This window comes from Pseudophryne corroboree, chromosome 11 (genome assembly GCF_028390025.1).
Source record: "Pseudophryne corroboree isolate aPseCor3 chromosome 11, aPseCor3.hap2, whole genome shotgun sequence".
NCBI classification, from domain to species: domain Eukaryota; kingdom Metazoa; phylum Chordata; class Amphibia; order Anura; family Myobatrachidae; genus Pseudophryne; species Pseudophryne corroboree.
The window spans coordinates 173,871,481-173,889,597 of NC_086454.1; the positions used below are offsets into that span (position 1 = coordinate 173,871,481).

Consider the following 18,117-nt stretch of genomic DNA (forward strand, 5'->3'; position numbering starts at 1 on the left):
GCTATGTGTAACAAGGGGGACGCTGCCTGCCGCTATGTGTAACAAGGGGGACGCTGCCTGCCGCTATGTGTAACAAGGGGGACGCTGCCTGCCGCTATGTGTAACAAGGGGGACGCTGCCTGCCGCTATGTGTAACAAGGGGGACGCTGCCTGCCGCTATGTGTAACAAGGGGGACCGCTGCCTGCCGCTATGTGTAACAAGGGGGACGCTGCCTGCCGCTATGTGTAACAAGGGGGGACGCTGCCTGCCGCTATGTGTAACAAGGGGGACGCTGCCTGCCGCTATGTGTAACAAGGGGGACGCTGCCTGCCGCTATGTGTAACAAGGGGGGACGCTGCCTGCCGCTATGTGTAACAAGGGGGACGCTGCCTGCCGCTATGTGTAACAAGGGGGACGCTGCCTGCCGCTATGTGTAACAAGGGGGACGCTGCCTGCCGCTATGTGTAACAAGGGGGACGCTGCCTGCCGCTATGTGTAACAAGGGGGACGCTGCCTGCCGCTATGTGTAACAAGGGGGACGCTGCCTGCCGCTATGTGTAACAAGGGGGACGCTGCCTGCCGCTATGTGTAACAAGGGGGACGCTGCCTGCCGCTATGTGTAACAAGGGGGACGCTGCCTGCCGCTATGTGTAACAAGGGGACGCTGCCTGCCGCTATGTGTAACAAGGGGGACGCTGCCTGCCGCTATGTGTAACAAGGGGGACGCTGCCTGCCGCTATGTGTAACAAGGGGGGACGCTGCCTGCCGCTATGTGTAACAAGGGGGACGCTGCCTGCCGCTATGTGTAACAAGGGGGACGCTGCCTGCCGCTATGTGTAACAAGGGGGACGCTGCCTGCCGCTATGTGTAACAAGGGGGACGCTGCCTGCCGCTATGTGTAACAAGGGGGACCGCTGCCTGCCGCTATGTGTAACAAGGGGGACGCTGCCTGCCGCTATGTGTAACAAGGGGGACGCTGCCTGCCGCTATGTGTAACAAGGGGGACGCTGCCTGCCGCTATGTGTAACAAGGGGGACGCTGCCTGCCGCTATGTGTAACAAGGGGGACGCTGCTGCCGCTATGTGTAACAAGGGGACGCTGCTGCCGCTATGTGTAACAAGGGGGACGCTGCCTGCCGCTATGTGTAACAAGGGGGGACGCTGCCTGCCGCTATGTGTAACAAGGGGGACGCTGCCTGCCGCTATGTGTAACAAGGGGGACGCTGCCTGCCGCTATGTGTAACAAGGGGGACGCTGCCTGCCGCTATGTGTAACAAGGGGGACGCTGCCTGCCGCTATGTGTAACAAGGGGGGACGCTGCCTGCCGCTATGTGTAACAAGGGGGACGCTGCCTGCCGCTATGTGTAACAAGGGGGACGCTGTCCCTGCCGCTATGTGTAACAAGGGGGACGCTGCCTGCCGCTATGTGTAACAAGGGGGACGCTGCCTGCCGCTATGTGTAACAAGGGGGACGCTGTCTGCCGTTATGTGTAACAAGGGGGACGCTGTCTGCCGTTATGTGTAACAAGGGGACGCTGTCTGCCGTTATGTGTAACAAGGGGGGACGCTGTCTGCCGTTATGTGTAACAAGGGGGACGCTGTCTGCCGTTATGTGTAACAAGGGGGACGCTGTCTGCCGTTATGTGTAACAAGGGGGACGCTGTCTGCCGTTATGTGTAACAAGGGGGACGCTGTCTGCCGTTATGTGTAACAAGGGGGACGCTGTCTGCGTTATGTGTAACAAGGGGGACGCTGTCTGCCGTTATGTGTAACAAGGGGGACGCTGTCTGCCGTTATGTGTAACAAGGGGGACGCTGTCTGCCGTTATGTGTAACAAGGGGGACGCTGTCTGCCGTTATGTGTAACAAGGGGGACGCTGTCTGCCGTTATGTGTAACAAGGGGGACGCTGTCTGCCGTTATGTGTAACAAGGGGGACGCTGTCTGCCGTTATGTGTAACAAGGGGGACGCTGTCTGCCGTTATGTGTAACAAGGGGACGCTGTCTGCCGTTATGTGTAACAAGGGGGACGCTGTCTGCCGTTATGTGTAACAAGGGGGACGCTGTCTGCCGTTATGTGTAACAAGCGGGGACGCTGTCTGCCGCTATGTGTAACAAGGGGGACGCTGTCTGCCGCTATGTGTAACAAGGGGGACGCTGTCTGCCGTTATGTGTAACAAGGGGGACGCTGTCTGCCGTTATGTGTAACAAGGGGGACGCTGTCTGCCGTTATGTGTACCAAGGGGGACGCTGTCTGCCGTTATGTGTACCAAGGGGGGACGCTGTCTGCCGTTATGTGTACCAAGGGGGACGCTGTCTGCCGTTATGTGTACCAAGGGGGACGCTGTCTGCCGTTATGTGTAACAAGGGGGACGCTGTCTGCCGTTATGTGTAACAAGGGGGACGCTGTCTGCCGTAATGTGTAACAAGGGGACGCTGTCTGCCGTAATGTGTAACAAGGGGACGCTGTCTGCCGTAATGTGTAACAAGGGACGCTGTCTGCCGTAATGTGTAAAAAGGGGACGCTGTCTGCCGTAATGTGTAACAAGGGGACGCCGTCTGCCGTAATGTGTAAAAAGGGGACGCTGTCTGCCGTAATGTGTAAAAAGGGGACGCAGTCTGCCGCTATGTTTAACAAGGGCACGCTGTATGCCGTTGTGTAAAAAGTGTACGCTGTCTGCCACTATGTGTAACAAAGGCACGCTGTCTGCCGTAATGTGTAAAAAGGGGGACGCTGTCTGCCGTAATGTGTAAAAAGGGGACGCTGTCTGCCATAATGTGTACAAAGAGGAATCTGTCCGCTGTAAGGTGTAAAAGGGTCTCTACCTGTTGTAGTGGTGCTACTGTGCGCGTAATTTGAATAATGGAGACTACTGTGCACCGTTTTATGAATTGGTATTATTTTGTGGCCACACCCCTTCCCCACGAAGCCACGCCACTGTGTATTTTTGCGCGCGCCTACGGCGCGCACTTTTCTCCTGTTTTGCATGCAGGGGTGGGGCTCCAATGCCGTTTCTTGCACACAGTGCTAAAATGTCTAGTTACGGCACTGTTGCTAGGTATCCATTTCTCTGGCCCTGAGCAGGTCCCCCTCACCAGATCCTCTCCAGGGGTGAGGGGGTGGACTTGGATGGGGGAGGGGCCCAAAGCATTTTGCCGCACCTGGGCCCACAGCTCGCTAGTTCCGCCACTGGGTGGAGGGACAAGTGTTTTTTCGGAGGAGGTGTGGGGGAAGAATCGGTACAAATTCAATGAAAGCTGGAGAGCCAAAAATCGGTACAGACCATGAAAAAAAATAAGATTTTACTCACCGATAAATCTATTTCTCGTAGTCCGTAGTGGATGCTGGGGACTCCGTAAGGACCATGGGGAATAGACGGCTCCGCAGGAGACTGGGCACATCTAAAGAAAGCTTTAGGACTATCTGGTGTGCACTGGCTCCTCCCCCTATGACCCTCCTCCAAGCCTCAGTTAGGACACTGTGCCCGGAAGAGCTGACACATTAAGGAAGGATTTTGAATCCCGGGTAAGACTCATACCAGCCACACCAATCACACCGTATAACTCGTGATAGGAACCCCGGTTAACAGTATGATAACAATGGAACCTCTGAATAGATGGTTCGCAATAACAACCCGATTTGTGTAACAATAACTATTTACAAGTATTGCAGACAATCCGCACTCGGGATGGGCGCCCAGCATCCACTACGGACTACGAGAAATAGATTTACCGGTGAGTAAAATCTTATTTTCTCTGACGTCCTAGTGGATGCTGGGAACTCCGTAAGGACCATGGGGATTATACCAAAGCTCCCAAACGGGCGGGAGAGTGCGGATGACTCTGCAGCACCGAATGAGAGAACTCCAAGTCCTCCTCAGTCAGGGTATCAAATTTATAAATTTTTGCAAACGTGTTTGCCCCTGACCAAGTAGCAGCTCGGCCAAGTTATAAAGCCGAGACCCCTCGGGCAGCCGCCCAAGATGAGCCCACCTTCCTTGTGGAATGGGCTTTTAGAGATTTAGGCTGCGGTAGTCCCACCGCAGAATGCGCAAGCTGAATAGTGCTACAAATCCAGCACGCTATAGTCTGCTTAGAAGCAGGAGCACCCAGCTTGTTGGGTGCATCTAGGATAAACAGCTAGTCAGTTTTTCTGACTCCAGCCGTCCTGGAAATATAATTTTTCAGGGCCCTGACTACGTCCAGTAACTTGGAATCCTCCAGGTCCCTAGTAGCCGCAGGCACCACAATAGGTTGGTACAAGTGAAAACCTGATACCACCTTCGGGAGAAAGTGAGGACGAGTCCTCAACTCTGCCCTATCCATATGGAAAGTCAGGTAAGGGCTTTTTTATGACAAAGCCGCCAATTCTGACACATGCCTGGCCGAAGCCAGAGCCAACACATGACCACTTTTCATGTGAGATATTTCAAATCCACGGTTTTAAGTGGCTCAAACCAATGTGATTCCAGGAACTCCAAAACCACATTGAGATCCCAAGGTGCCACTGGGGCACAAAGAAAAGGGGCTGAATATGCAGCACTCCCTCACACATCTGAACTTTAGGCTGACATCCTTCCTGGCTTTGATCAGGATAAGAATGACTTCCTCCGGAATGCCTTTTACACTCAGGATCCGGTGTTCAACCGCCATGCCGTCAATGCAGCCGCGGTAAGTCTTTGAACAGACAGGGCCCCTGCTGCAGCAGATCCTGGCTGAGTGACAGAGGCCATGGGTCCTCTGAGATCATCTCCTGAAGTTCCAGGTACCAAGTCCTTCTTGGCCAATCCGGAACAATGAGTATAGTTCTTACTCCTCTTTTTCTTATTATCCTCAGTACCTTGGGTATGAGAGGGAGAGGAGGGAACACATAAACCGACTGGTACACCCGCGGTGTCACTAGAGCGTCCACAGCGATCGCCTGAGGTTCTCTTGACCTGGCGCAATATCTTTTTTATTGAGGCGGGACGCCATCATGTCCACCTGTGGTCTTTACCAACGGTTTACCAGCATTTGGAAGACTTCTGGATGAAGTCCCTATTCTCCCGGGTGGAGTCTGCTGCGGAAGTCTGCTTCCCAGTTGTCCACTCCCGGAATGAACACTGCTGCCAGTGCTATCACATGATTTTCCGCCCAACGGGGAATCCCTGTGGCTTCTGCCATCGCCCTCCTGCTTCTTGTGCCGCCCTGCCTGTTTACATGGGCGAGCGCCGTGATGTTGTCTGGTTGGATCAGTACGGCTGGTGAAGCAGGGGCCTTGTAAATGGCTCTTATCTCCAGAAAATTTATGTTAAGCGAAAAACTCCTGTTTGGACATAGTCCTTGGAATTTTATTCCCTGAGTGACTGCACCCCAGCCCCGAATGCTGGCATCCGTGGTCACCAGGACCCAGTCCTGTATTCCGAATCTGCGGCCCTCTAGTAGATGAGCCCTCTGCAGCCACCACCGCAGCGACACCCTGGTTCTTGTCGACCGGGTTATCCGCTGCTGTATCTGGAGATGGGACCCGGACCATTTGTCCAACAGGTCCCACTGGAAAATCCTTGCGTGGAACTTTCCGAATTGAATTGCTTCGTACGAAGCTACCATTTTTCCCAGGACTCGTGTGCATTGATGTACAGACACCTGTCCCGGTCTTAGGAGGTTTCTGACTAGAGATGACAACTCATCGGCTTTTGCCATTGGAAGAAACACTTTCTTCTGGTTTGTTTCCAGAATCATTCTTGTCGGGACCAGCTGTGACTTTGGAATTGAGAATCCAGTCCTGCTGTTGCAGCACTTCCCGAGAAAGTGCTACCCCCTTACCAACTGTTCCTTGGACCTCGCCTTTATCAGGAGATCGTCCAAGTACGGGATAATTAAAACTCCCTTCTTGCGAAGGAGTATCATCATTTCGGTCATTACCCATGGTAAAGACCCTCGGTGCCGTGGATAATCCAAACGGCAGCGTCTGGAACTGATAGTGACAGTCCTGTACCACAATCTTGAGGTACTCCTGGTGAGGAGCGTAAATGGGGACATGCAGGTAAGTATCCTTGATGTCCAGAGAGACCCTGTAATCCCCCTCGTCCAGGATCGCAATAATCGCCCTGAGCGATTCCATCTTGAACTTGAATCTTTAGTTATATGTGTTCAAGGATTTTAAGGTTAAGATGGGTCTCACCGAACCGTCCGGTTTCGGTACCACAAACATTGTGGAAAAGTAACCCTTTTCCTGTTGAAGGAAGGGTACCTTGATAATCACTTGCTGTGAATACAGTTTTTTGGATAGCCACCAACACTGCCTCCCTGGCAGAGGGAGTTGCCGGTAAGGCAGATTTTAGGAAACGGCGGGGGGGAGACGTCTCGAATTCCAGCCTGTACCTCTGAGATACTGTTTGAAGAACCCAGGGATCCACCTGTGAGAGAGCCCACTGTGCGCTGAAATTTCTGAGACGGGCCCCCACCGTACCCGGGTCCGCCTGAGCAGCCCCAGCGTCATGCTGTGGGCTTACCAGACGCAGGGGAGGACTTCTGCTCCCGGGAACTAGCTGTGTGCTGCAGCTTTTTCCCTCTACCTTTTCCTCATGGCAGAAAAGATGAGCCTCTAGCCCTCTACTTTCCTGGGGCCGAAGGGACTGTACCTGATAATACAGTGCTTACTTTTGCTGTGGGGTAGCTTGTGGCAAAAGTTTTGATTTCCCAGCCGTAGCTGTGGAAACGAGGTCTGAAAGACCATCCCCCAAACAGTTCCACTCCCTTCTAGGGCAAACTTCCATGTGCCGTTTTGAACCGGCATCGCCCGACCATTGCCGAGTCCATAACCCCCGTCTGGCGGCAATGGTTTTACATAGCGCTTATTAGTGATGCCAGTCGGCAAATATCCCTTTGTGCATCACGCATGTATAAGACAGCGTCTTTTATATGCTCTATTTTCAGCAAAATATTGTCCCTATCTATAGTATAAATATTATCCGACAGAGAATCTGACCACGCAGCTGCCGCACTGCACATCCATGCCGAGGCAATAGCAGGTCTCAATATAATGCCCGTGTGTGTGTATATAGTTTTAAGGGTAGTTGTCTGCTTTCTATCAGCAGGTCCTTCAGGGCGGCCGTATCCGTGACGGTAGTGCCCCCTTTTTTAATAAGCGTGTAACTGCTTTATCTACCCTAGGGGTTATTTCCCAACGTGACCTATCCTCTGGCGGAAAAGGGTACGCTGCTTAGAAATTATCAATTTCTTATCGGGGGAAGTCCACGCTTCCTCACACACCTCATATCAATTCCTCAGATGCAGGAAAACTACTGGTAGTTTTCTGTCACCAAACATAATACCCTTTTTTGTGGTATCTGGGGTATTATCAGAAATGTGTAATACATTTTTCATTGCCTCAATCATGTAACGGGTGGCCCTATTGGAAGGTACACTAGTCTCTTCGTCGTCGACACTGGAGTCGGTATCCGTGTCAACATCTGTGTCTGCCATCTGAGGTAGCGGGCGTTTTAGAGCCCCTGATGACATGTGAGACGCTTGGACAGGCACAAGCTGAGCAGCCGGCTGTCCTATGTCGTCAAACCTTTTATGTAAGGAGTTGACACTGTCACGTAATTCCTTCCATAAGTCCATCCACACCGGTGTCGACCCCGCAGGGGGTGACATCCCATTCACAGGCATTTGCTCCGCCTCCACATTATTATCCTCATCATACATGTCGACACAGCAGTACCGACACACAGCACACACACAGGGAATGCTCTGACAGAGGACAGGACCCCACAAAGCCCTTTGGGGAGACAGAGGGAGAGTATGTCAGCACACACCAGAGCGCTATATATCACAGGGATATCACCTATAGAGAGTGTTTTCCCTTATAGCTGCATAATATATATATATATATATATATATATATATATATATATATATACTGCGCCTAATTTGTGCCCCCCCCTCTCTTTTTAACCCTTTTCTGTAGTGCAGGACTGCAGGGGAGAGCCAGGGAGCGATCCCTCCATCAGAGCTGTGAGGGAAAATGGCGCCAGTGTGCTGAGGGAGATGTCTCCGCCCCTTTTTCGGCGGGCTTTCTCCCGCTATTGTAAAAGTTCTGGCAGGGGTTAATAAACACCTATATAGCCCCAGGAGCTATATATGGTGTCAGTTCGCCAGCCAAGGTGTTAATATTGCTGCTCAGGGCGCCCCCCCCCCAGCGCCCTGCACCCATCAGTGACCGCAGTATGTGGTGTGCATGAGGAGCAATGGCGCACAGCTGCAGTGCTGTGCGCTACCTTGGAGAAGACAGAAGTCTTCAGCCGCCGATTTTCCGGACCACCTTCTTGCTTCTGGCTCTGTAAGGGGGACGGCGGCGCGGCTCCGGGAACGGACGACGAGGTCGGGTCCTGTGTTCGATCCCTCTGGAGCTAATGGTGTCCAGTAGCCTAAGAAGCCCAAGCTACCACCACTTAGGTAGGTTCGCTTCTTCTCCCCTTAGTCCCTCGGTGCAGTGAGCCTGTTGCCAGCAGGTCTCACTGAAAATAAAAAACCTCCTAAACTATACTTTCTTTCTAGGTGCTCAGGAGAGCCCCTAGTGTGCATCCAGCTCAGCCGGGCACAGAAATCTAACTGAGGCTTGGAGGAGGGTCATAGGGGGAGGAGCCAGTGCACACCAGATAGTACTAAAGCTTTCTTTAGATGTGCCCAGTCTCCTGCGGAGCCGTCTATTCCCCATGGTCCTTACGGAGTCCCCAGCATCCACTAGGACGTCAGAGAAAATATACTATACCGGCCAAAAGGGTACAGCTGGAGGGTATGTTGTAGTACAGAGACCACAGGCAGACACCATACCAAGGAACTTACCTCCCAGGGACTCCCTTACAGCAGGTACAAAGAACTCATTGACTTTGGCGGCCCCTTGCCTCTGGATGTGGAAGGGCAGGAGGTGGATGGGCTCCCGGGCAGCCGAGTGCAGGGCGCTGAGCACCAGCCGGGCACATGGGTTACTGCGGCTCTCCGTCATACCTGCGGGAGACACACAGCAGCACAGTCAATGTGTACGGTCACGCATATGCGCCCTCAGCTCCCAAGCGCCCTCACCTGCAGCCTACACGGTGCACGCAGCATCACACACACTGGCGCAGAGATCCCGCCACCAGCCAAGACAGACCCTAACAGGAAGTGACGCCACCGGCCGCGCTAGGCATGCTGGGAATTGTAGTAGGTGAAAGAGTGTGCGGGAAGAAAAGTAAGACACTGTAAGTGATGCGGGAATCACACGCACAGAGCAGGTGGCCATGAGCGCTGTCCCGCAGTAACGCAGCAGCACACAGTGTTAGGTAGCAATCACAGAAGAAAATTAAAAAAAAAAAAAAAAATTGTCAGAAGTGGGATTCGAACCCACGCCTCCAGAGGAGACTGCGACCTGAACGCAGCGCCTTAGACCGCTCGGCCATCCTGACAGATACGGAAAGTAAGCGGCTGGTCCATACTCAGTCCTGCTCTCTGCCAACCCCATGCACATGACACATGGCTCAGCCCACCTCCCCATAACACTCCGGGGTAGCGCAGGCTACCCAACACCCGGGCACTGCCCCAGCCAGAGGCCCCACAGTGTCAGTGCGCCCTATCCGGGTGTAAACTGCCATGTACCCGGGGAGACTCTCTTACTGTCTGTGTGTCTCCCGTATGGGTCAGCGTCAGAGTAGGACCCCAAATCACCTACACACCCCGGGGTGTCTTCCTCTCTCTCCCCCCCATATACCCTGAGATGGCTCAGCCGCACAGCGTTACATGTATGTGTATGACTGCCCTTCCCACCTCCCCATAACACTCCGGGGTAGCGCAGGCTACCCAACACCCGGGCACTGCCCCAGCCAGAGGCCCCACAGTGTGAGTGCGCCCTATCCGGGTGTAAGCTGCCATGTACCCGGGGAGACTCTCTTACTGTCTGTGTGTCTCCCGTATGGGTCAGCGTAGGACCCCAAATCACCTACACACCCCGGGGTGTCTTCCTCTCTCTCCCCCCCCCCCCCCCGCCCCATATACCCTGAGCAGCCCCTCCGCATCTGTACAGTGCACCCCGAGCGCCCTCTCTCTCCCCTAGATACCCCGAGCAGCCCCCACCCACCTGCATACCATACCCCCGGCGGCAGCTGCCAGTGCACCCCGAGCGCCCTCTCTCTCCCCTAGATACCCCGAGCAGCCCCCACCCACCTGCATACCATACCCCCGGCGGCAGCTGCCGTCCCTCCCCGCGGGTATCCGCGCTTTCTACAGGTGATTAGTAGCTGGGGTGCATAGTGACATCAAGTGTCAGGATGGCCGAGCGGTCTAAGGCGCCAGACTCAAGATGCAGATCTTCCCTCTCTGGGTATTCTGGTCTCCGTATGGAGGCGTGGGTTCAAATCCCACTTCTGACATTACATTTTTTTTTTTTGTTTTGTTTTATTGTGATCTGCAGAATATCTCTATTTTATGTATATTATTACTGTGCTATCTGAGTAGCACAGTAATGTATGTATATTATTATCTGAGTGGTACAGTAACGTATGTATATTATTATGTGAGTAGCACAGCAATGTATGTATATTATTGTCTGAGTAGTAATGTGTGTATATTATTATCTGAGTTATACAGTATTGTATGTACATTATTACCTGCATAGTACAGTAATGTATGTATATTATTGAGTAATAATGTATGTGTATTAGGCGAGTTTTACAGTAATGTATGTATATTATTATCTGAGTTATACAGTATTGTATGTACATTACCTGCATAGTACAGTAATGTATGTATATTATTATGTGTGTATATTATTATCTGAGTGGTACAGTATTGTGTGTATATTATGTGAGTAGCACAGCAATGTATTTATATATCATGAATACTATAGTAAGGATTTGCGTTCTAATTACCCTGCATTAATAGTCGCTGCAAGTGCTACTGATGGTTTTCACCGAATCCCTGAGCAATGTATACCAGCTAGCAGCGGCCGCAGAGCGAGGAGCCTGCTGATATCACACAGGTACGGGATCACCCGTGGTGCAGCCATATATCACAGCCGCTGCTTATTGTAAGTTGCCCCCCAGCTCCCTCGCATTACAATAGGCAGGAAATAAGAGTGGGAGTCACACAGCAGCCGGCAGGAGTCACCTGATCCTGTATGCTTACAGCAGCGAGATCTCCGGTAGGAGCCAGGCTAATCCTCGTTAGTATAGTGGTAAGTATCCCCGCCTGTCACGCGGGAGACCGGGGTTCGATTCCCCGACGGGGAGGCTGAGCTTTTGCCAAAATGTTCATCAAACATATTACATATTACAAGCAGACACGGCATTACCAATGCTTTTTTTATATGTCTTCGTGTATAAACTTGCCATGCTCTTCTATTAGCGTTTTTATTACTGTTTATGTATTTAGCAATATAATTACTATTCCCATAGCTGATAATGTAATCATTATTACAATTTAAAAAAGGAAAAAAAAAGTCCTGAAAGTGGGAAAATGTAAGTATGGTGGTGCTCAGAGGGAATGTGTGGTCTGTGCCTGCGGAAAACCCCACACATTTGGTGACTACACTGCTCTATGTACATACAGTACATCTGGCAGATGAGAAACAAAACAAAGGTCCCACCGAGATTTGAACTCGGATCGCTGGATTCAAAGTCCAGAGTGCTAACCATTACACCATGGAACCAAGCATGGATCCCTATTCTACACAGTGTGACTATAATAAGTCTTAATTTTTGGCTTCCTTTAATGTCATTATGTTATAAAAAATGTAATACCCTTCTGCTTTGTTTTACAATTGAGGGGTATATTCAATTAAAGTCGGATCCATTTCGACATGCATTTGTCGGAATGGATCCGACAAGCCCTATTGAAATGAGCGGCCAAATTAGACTGTCGGATTTGTCCGCTCACGGTGTCCCGTCCTGCTGCTGCTAGCGACTGCCGGGTGTAGCTGTCAGCGGCGGCAGGGGGGAGCTATCACGGGGGACCTGTCAAGCAGCCGGGGGGGGGGAGGTATCTGATGTGGCCGGGGGTACCTGTCAGGCGGCCGGGGAGGTCCGTCAGCGGCGCCGGGGGAGACATCTGCAGCGGCTGGAGGACTGGTCAGCCGGCCGGGGGGACCCATCAGCGGCAGCCGGAGGAGGCATCTGTGGGACTTGTCAGGCGGCCGGGGGGACCCGTCAGAGGTAGTGCCCTGCAGCCCGCCACCCCGCCGCCCCGTCTCATGTCCTCAATTCGACTTTTAAAGTCGAAAAGGTCGGTTTTGGCCCCGTTTTAGACAGAAGCACGTGGATTGGCGGCTATTCTGCCAAACCACGTGCTTTTCAACAAGTCAAATTCCTCGACTTGTCGAATAATTTGGGGTTATATTGAATAGGTCGGAACCCCTTCTGACCTAAAAAAGTAAAAAAAACTGGCGTCTTTTCGACAGACGGCAGCTTTCGACTTCAATTGAATATACCCCTATATATTTACTCTGCTAAGTCCCTGTCCTTAAGGGTGTTTCTGCAGACATCCTGGCAAACCTAATTTCTCATTGCCACAAATAGCAGCAATAAGAAATATATTACTATAATCTAGGACTTGATTGTTAATAAATATACCCCTAAGTCTGATTCATGCCCTGTATGTCCAGACTAGGGTGGCCAATGCCGACCCCAGGATTTTAGACGCCAGGATTTGAATCCTGAGAATGGTGCCTCCAATTCTGGGATTTTTGGGATTAAGGTGGACATGCGCAAAACGGGACCCAACCTCAACACAGTGAGACACGCCGTCTCTTTACACATGCCAGGGCCTCCATTGCCTTCTCACCCCCACCGGAACCCCCATCGCCTCCTTTCATCCGATGCCCTATGAACATGCACACTCACATCACCACGGACCTGACGTCTCCACAGTGGGAGCTGCCATCTCCTTACATCGCCTCCTCACTCCCGCCGAGACCTCCATCACCTCCTCTCACCTAATGCCCCACACCACCAGATGAGTGGGGAACTGAGGAGGGAGAGCATCAGCATACATCCCAAACTGTCCTGATTTTTGCGGGACAGTCCCTTTTTTTGCACTGTCCCGCTGTCCCAGCTGCGGGCCGCAGTGTCCCATGGTGGGGGTGGGGCAGTTGGGAAACTCCCGTCACTCGCTGCCCTGCTTAGCAGAGCAGCGATGAATAGACGCTATGCGCATGCGCACAGTGTCTATTCATGGGAGCCAGGGGGACCGGGGGCATGTCAGCATCTCAGAGAGCGCTGGGCATGCCCCCTCAGTGATGGGAAATGGGGGCGTGGCTCGCAATTGCAGTACTACCGTGAAGCCACGCCCCTTCCCATACGCCACGCACCTTTTCGGATGGGCGTGGCTTTGCCACTCTAGGATGTCCCGTTTCTGGCTTTATAGATGTTGGGAGGTATGGCATCAGGACCAGGTCACCTGGAGTCACCTGGTTGCCCGTCCCTCACCCACTTCCTGAACCAGTTGTACAGTTCAATCCCGGGAATCCAGTGATTGAGATTTTTTTCAATCCTGAATCCTAGGATTAAAAAAGTGAGGCCCGATTGATTTCCCTACTACAGGCCCAGATTTATCAAGCCTTGAAAAGTAATACATTGCACGGTGATAAATTACCAGCCAATCAGCTCCTAACTGCCATGTAGCAGGCTGTGTTTAAAAAATGACAGGAGCTGGTTGGCTGGTACTTTATCACCATGCAATTTATCACTCTCCAGGTTTGATAACTCTGGGCCACATACATTAGATTAGAGAAATAGATTCACATAAGGTTGCAATATAAATTGACCTCTCCCCTCTAAAACTACATTTATATTTGTATGTGCACCTGCACAATATGGTGAGTAGCAGCACACCTTCCTACAAACATGGCAACTGTTGGTACATTCCCTTAAAACTGTGGCAGCCGCTCCCATTTCATCTGTCTTGATATTTAGCATCACCGCAGAGCTGATCAAAATGGAGAGAATCGTCTGCGGGGCACAGAGACTTATACAACTGCACTGCAGAAATAAACAAACATTCAAATTATATTGGCTGGCTGGGCATCATCATCCTGATGGGCCTATCATTTCTATATAGAGACCAGGGGCTGCGTAATTATGAATCCATTGTCCATCCTGTGTGTTCTACCGGGATGTAGTTATGTAACCGACGTGACGTGTTACAACTCCCCCTTTTCCAATTGCGCACTCAAAGCTTGCGAGCGAGAATCCGATCCCATGTCCTGACTGTTGAGCTTTAGTGCCCCCCAGTCTTAATTGCCGTTTGCCCCCTAAAGTCTTAATCAGCTGTGGGTGTCTATTTCTGGTGATTACTTCTGGGGTATGGTAACAGCTGCATATTTCTATAGTTATCAAAGGAAAAATGGCATGGCATGTGCAAGAAGTAAGCCATTGATATGGGTACAGAGTGTGCCATGTGGGCCCTTGTGTCCCACACACCCTGCAATCATTATAGAGACACCACTGACCTCGGGATCCCGGCCACCAGAATGCCGGTGGGGTGCGTGTGTGTGTGCGTTTGTGCGTGCATGTGTGCGCGTGTGCGTGTGTGCGTGCAACAAAGCCCCCACCGGGCTGGCCTCAGGTTCTATTCCCACTCTGTGGGTGCCATGGACATAGTTGTGGGAATAGTCTCTGTTAGTCGGCATGTCAACTGGTGGCATTTCTAGCGGTCGGGATTCCGGTATTGGTATAGTGACCGGCGGGATACAGCACAGCTCCAGCCAGCTACTGCAGAAGACTGTGAAAAGTATATTTATGGAAAGAGAGTAACAGAGAGAAAGTTTGTGTGTGTGTCTGTGTGTGTGTCTGTGTGTGAGTATTTTTGTATATGTGTGTGTAAGTGGCACTACTACAGGGACATTATATGTAAGCGGCACTACTACAGGGGCATTATATGTAAGCGGCACTACTACAGGGGACATTATATTTAAGCAGCACTACTACATGGGACATTATATGTAAGCGGATCAACTACGGGGCATTATATATAATGGAACTACTACAGGGGACATTATGTGTAAGTGTCACTACGACAGGGGACATTATGTGTAAGTGTCACTACTACAGGGGACATTATGTATTAGCAGCAGTACAACTGTGAGCATTATGTGTAAGCAGAACTACTACAGGGGGCATTAAGTGTATAAGCGGCACTACTACTAGGGGCATTATGTGTATAAGCAGCACTGCTACTGGGGGCATTTTGTGTATAAGCGGCATTACTAGGTGCAGTGTAATGTGAATAAGATTGTGCTTCTGTGTGGTGTAATTTGAAATGGGGGTACTATTGTGTGGCCATTCTCCTTCCTTGTTAAACCACACCCTATTTATCAGCGCGCGATGTCCCTTTGTGAAGTATGGGAGGGCGCAAATTTTTAGTTTGCAGGGGGGCACCGAACACCCTAGCACCGGCCCTGCCTGTATGAGTGAGTATAGAAAACTGACCCATATCAAAATACTAGCATATAAGAAAGGACGGGGGGTATAAGATCTTCACCATCAGACACCCACTCAATTATCTTTTAATTGTAGAAAACATTAAAATAATGTTTGCAATGTTCGTCTCAAAAACATGTAGGGGGACCATTTAAAGATTAACAACAGACAGAAAGGGGGGGGGGGGGGGGGCAAATCCCCACCCCTAAATTTCTCTTCCGCACACGGAAAATTACCTGTAACCATCCCTGAACTTATCTGGTAATAAAATTCAGAGAATTAGTCACAAATGTTTGCAAACACATGTTTAGCTGCTGGCCACTTCACGGCTTCTCCGATACAGCAGTCCTAACCTATATAATAGCAGTGCCCACATAGGGCCATGTGATTTGTCATTTAAAGATTAACACAGGAAAAAGTTAAACAGTTTGAGTCTCTTTGTGCTTAATAGTATACTTGTACAATATACCTTCAGTATATTTTTTTGTATATTAGCTCATATCTGTCCACGCCATGACAAGCAGTCAAAGGTTTCAGAGATACATTTTTTTTTAAACATATTACTGTCCATTTAAGTTTCTGGTAGACATAACAAAATATTTGACGTAGTCGGCAGGATTTGAACCTGCGCGGGGAAACCCCAATGGATTTCAAGTCCATCGCCTTAACCACTCGGCCACGACTACCTGCTGAAGGCAAGCATATGTAAGAGCAAGGTCTACAAAATTATTAGTGTGTACTAGGATATGTTCAGTGGTTTATAATATTTAGGTATACAAGCAAACCACAATATGTTTTTAAGATGTATTATTTCTGTGTCTTGAAACACACAGGAAGTACACAATTGTGATTTGTCTGATTTCAGACAGAACTCTTGTATCGGAAGTACTCCTGGTGCATATGTGCCATCATACAAGTGCGCTAATACAAGCTACTTTCACAAGGGAATGTACTGTGTAGGGGCGGTGCCCCTTATTAGATGTAACCACCTCTGAACACAGGTGAAGATTTGCATTTTCTCTGAGCAGGTAATGAGGCCACAGAGCTAGCTGAATTGCATGCAACTTGAATCAGACCAAAAGAAGTGTCAACCTCCTCCACACGTCAGTACTACAGTGTCTTTATTGTTTAATATAGTACAATATATGACACTGCACAGAATTTTCTCCAACCCAAATGACATTTAGAGCACCAGACTTTACATCCTGGTTGTTAAGTTATGCTGAATTATCAAGACAAAAAAAGACCTGAGTTGTGCTGACCTATATCTAAAATTGTAATGTAATACCAGAGTCTGGTATGTATGTATGAAATAAACAAATTTATTCTAAATTAATATATCTAACATATACTATTAACAACAATTTAAGGACTGATCAGGCCATACTTACCTACTCTCCCGGAAGCTGCGGGAGGCTCCCGTTTTTTGGGGTAGCCCCCCGCACCCCCAGAAGGTCTCCCGAATCCTGCTCGCACCCTAGTGATGTGAGCAGAATGGAGAGATAACCTCCCGCATTCGCGGGTCCGTCGGGTGGAGAAGGGGTTAAAATGACGCAAATCGCATCATTTTAGCCCCGCCCCTTTCTGCGGATCCGCGAATTGCGGCATTTCCCGATGCGGGGGCGGGGCTTAGTGATGTCACAGTCCGGCCCCGCCCCCGAAGACATCTGCAGCGTCTCCTCTCCAGGCTTCTCCCGGAGAGGAGAAATAAAATGTAGGTAAGTATGGATCAGGCCAGACTGACATTATGGCATGCTAAGAAAATTTTACAATAGCAGATGTAACTCTGTAATAAAAAAAAGACTTAAGGTCCATACACACTGGCCATTTTTGCCCAGCGTGTATGCACAGCAATGATCGCTGACATCGCTGGGCTGAAAAGCGCTCAGTGCATACACACAGAGCGCTTTTCCCCGCTGCCCAGCGATGTCAGCGGGGGTGAGCGGTTTTCCATAGCAGAACGCTATGGAAAGCCGATCACCCCGCCGTTCATCTACTGGTAATACCAGTAGATGAACGGCAGCTGCCAGCGATGAAGCGGGAGCGCGCATCGTTTGGGCATACACACTGGGCGGCTTTGAGCTGAAAGCAGCTCAACACACCAAAAGTGATCTGCTTTCAGCTCAAAATCGCCCAGTGTGTATGGGCCTTTAGAAACACTCCCAAATAATTATCCTGTGCAATATGTGATTATATCACCATTCATAGCCAGTGCTTGTAGATGGATTCCTCAGGAGTTTTGGAGAATGTTCCCTTTAGAAATATCTTCCAGATCTTTAGATATTAATACTTAGATGAAATAAGTCATACAAGCACTTGGTGTACTGGTAAAATAATGCAGACTCACAGCTGGAGCACCTTTTGTATTGCTGGCCGGCACCTTCTTAGCGTAAATAGCTGTTTCAAATGACTACAGTCAAGAACTACAATGTACATCAAATCATGCTGTATATGGAAGGGATCTGTACCTCCAATTATAACAGCTGTCTCCCCAGATGGTATTATTAGTTATATGTTCGCAGAACCTCTCACACCTGACCCCATCACTATGTGCTTGTTCAAGACTCACGCCTCCCTGTCGCTCGAGCTATGTTCTGCAGGGATGAGTATGAATGACCGATGGACGGGATGCCGGCAATCAGCATACCGACACTGGTATCCTGTCCATCATAATCCCAACAGTCCTCCAGTTAGCCCCCTAACCGT

At 50.3% G+C, this 18,117-nt stretch overlaps 1 protein-coding gene and 5 non-coding genes across 6 annotated transcripts in view; 2 read left to right on the top strand and 4 right to left on the bottom strand.

Annotated features, from left to right (window-relative positions):
• The window catches only part of RNASEH2C (ribonuclease H2 subunit C), a 98,748-nt gene extending 88,624 nt beyond the window's left edge, over positions 1–10,124 (bottom strand). The window contains exons 1-2 of the mRNA XM_063945090.1: positions 10,077–10,124; positions 8,810–8,971 (exon numbers count right to left, since the gene is read on the bottom strand). Of these exons, the coding sequence (XP_063801160.1) occupies positions 8,810–8,969 (160 nt within the window). The 5' untranslated portion in view covers positions 8,970–8,971; positions 10,077–10,124. The remainder of the gene's footprint in view (positions 1–8,809; positions 8,972–10,076) is intronic.
• TRNAL-CAG (transfer RNA leucine (anticodon CAG)) lies at positions 9,326–9,408 on the bottom strand. Its single transcript has one exon. It is a non-coding gene; the product is annotated as a tRNA-Leu (tRNA).
• Positions 10,125–10,260: 136 nt separating the features above from the next.
• On the top strand, positions 10,261–10,368 carry TRNAL-CAA (transfer RNA leucine (anticodon CAA)). Its single transcript has 2 exons — positions 10,261–10,298; positions 10,323–10,368. It is a non-coding gene; the product is annotated as a tRNA-Leu (tRNA).
• A 786-nt stretch (positions 10,369–11,154) lies between these two features.
• On the top strand, positions 11,155–11,226 carry TRNAD-GUC (transfer RNA aspartic acid (anticodon GUC)). The gene has a single exon. It is a non-coding gene; the product is annotated as a tRNA-Asp (tRNA).
• Positions 11,227–11,573: 347 nt separating this feature from the next.
• Positions 11,574–11,645, bottom strand: TRNAQ-UUG (transfer RNA glutamine (anticodon UUG)). The gene has a single exon. It is a non-coding gene; the product is annotated as a tRNA-Gln (tRNA).
• A 4,370-nt stretch (positions 11,646–16,015) lies between these two features.
• Positions 16,016–16,097, bottom strand: TRNAS-UGA (transfer RNA serine (anticodon UGA)). Its single transcript has one exon. It is a non-coding gene; the product is annotated as a tRNA-Ser (tRNA).
• Positions 16,098–18,117: the final 2,020 nt, after the last annotated feature.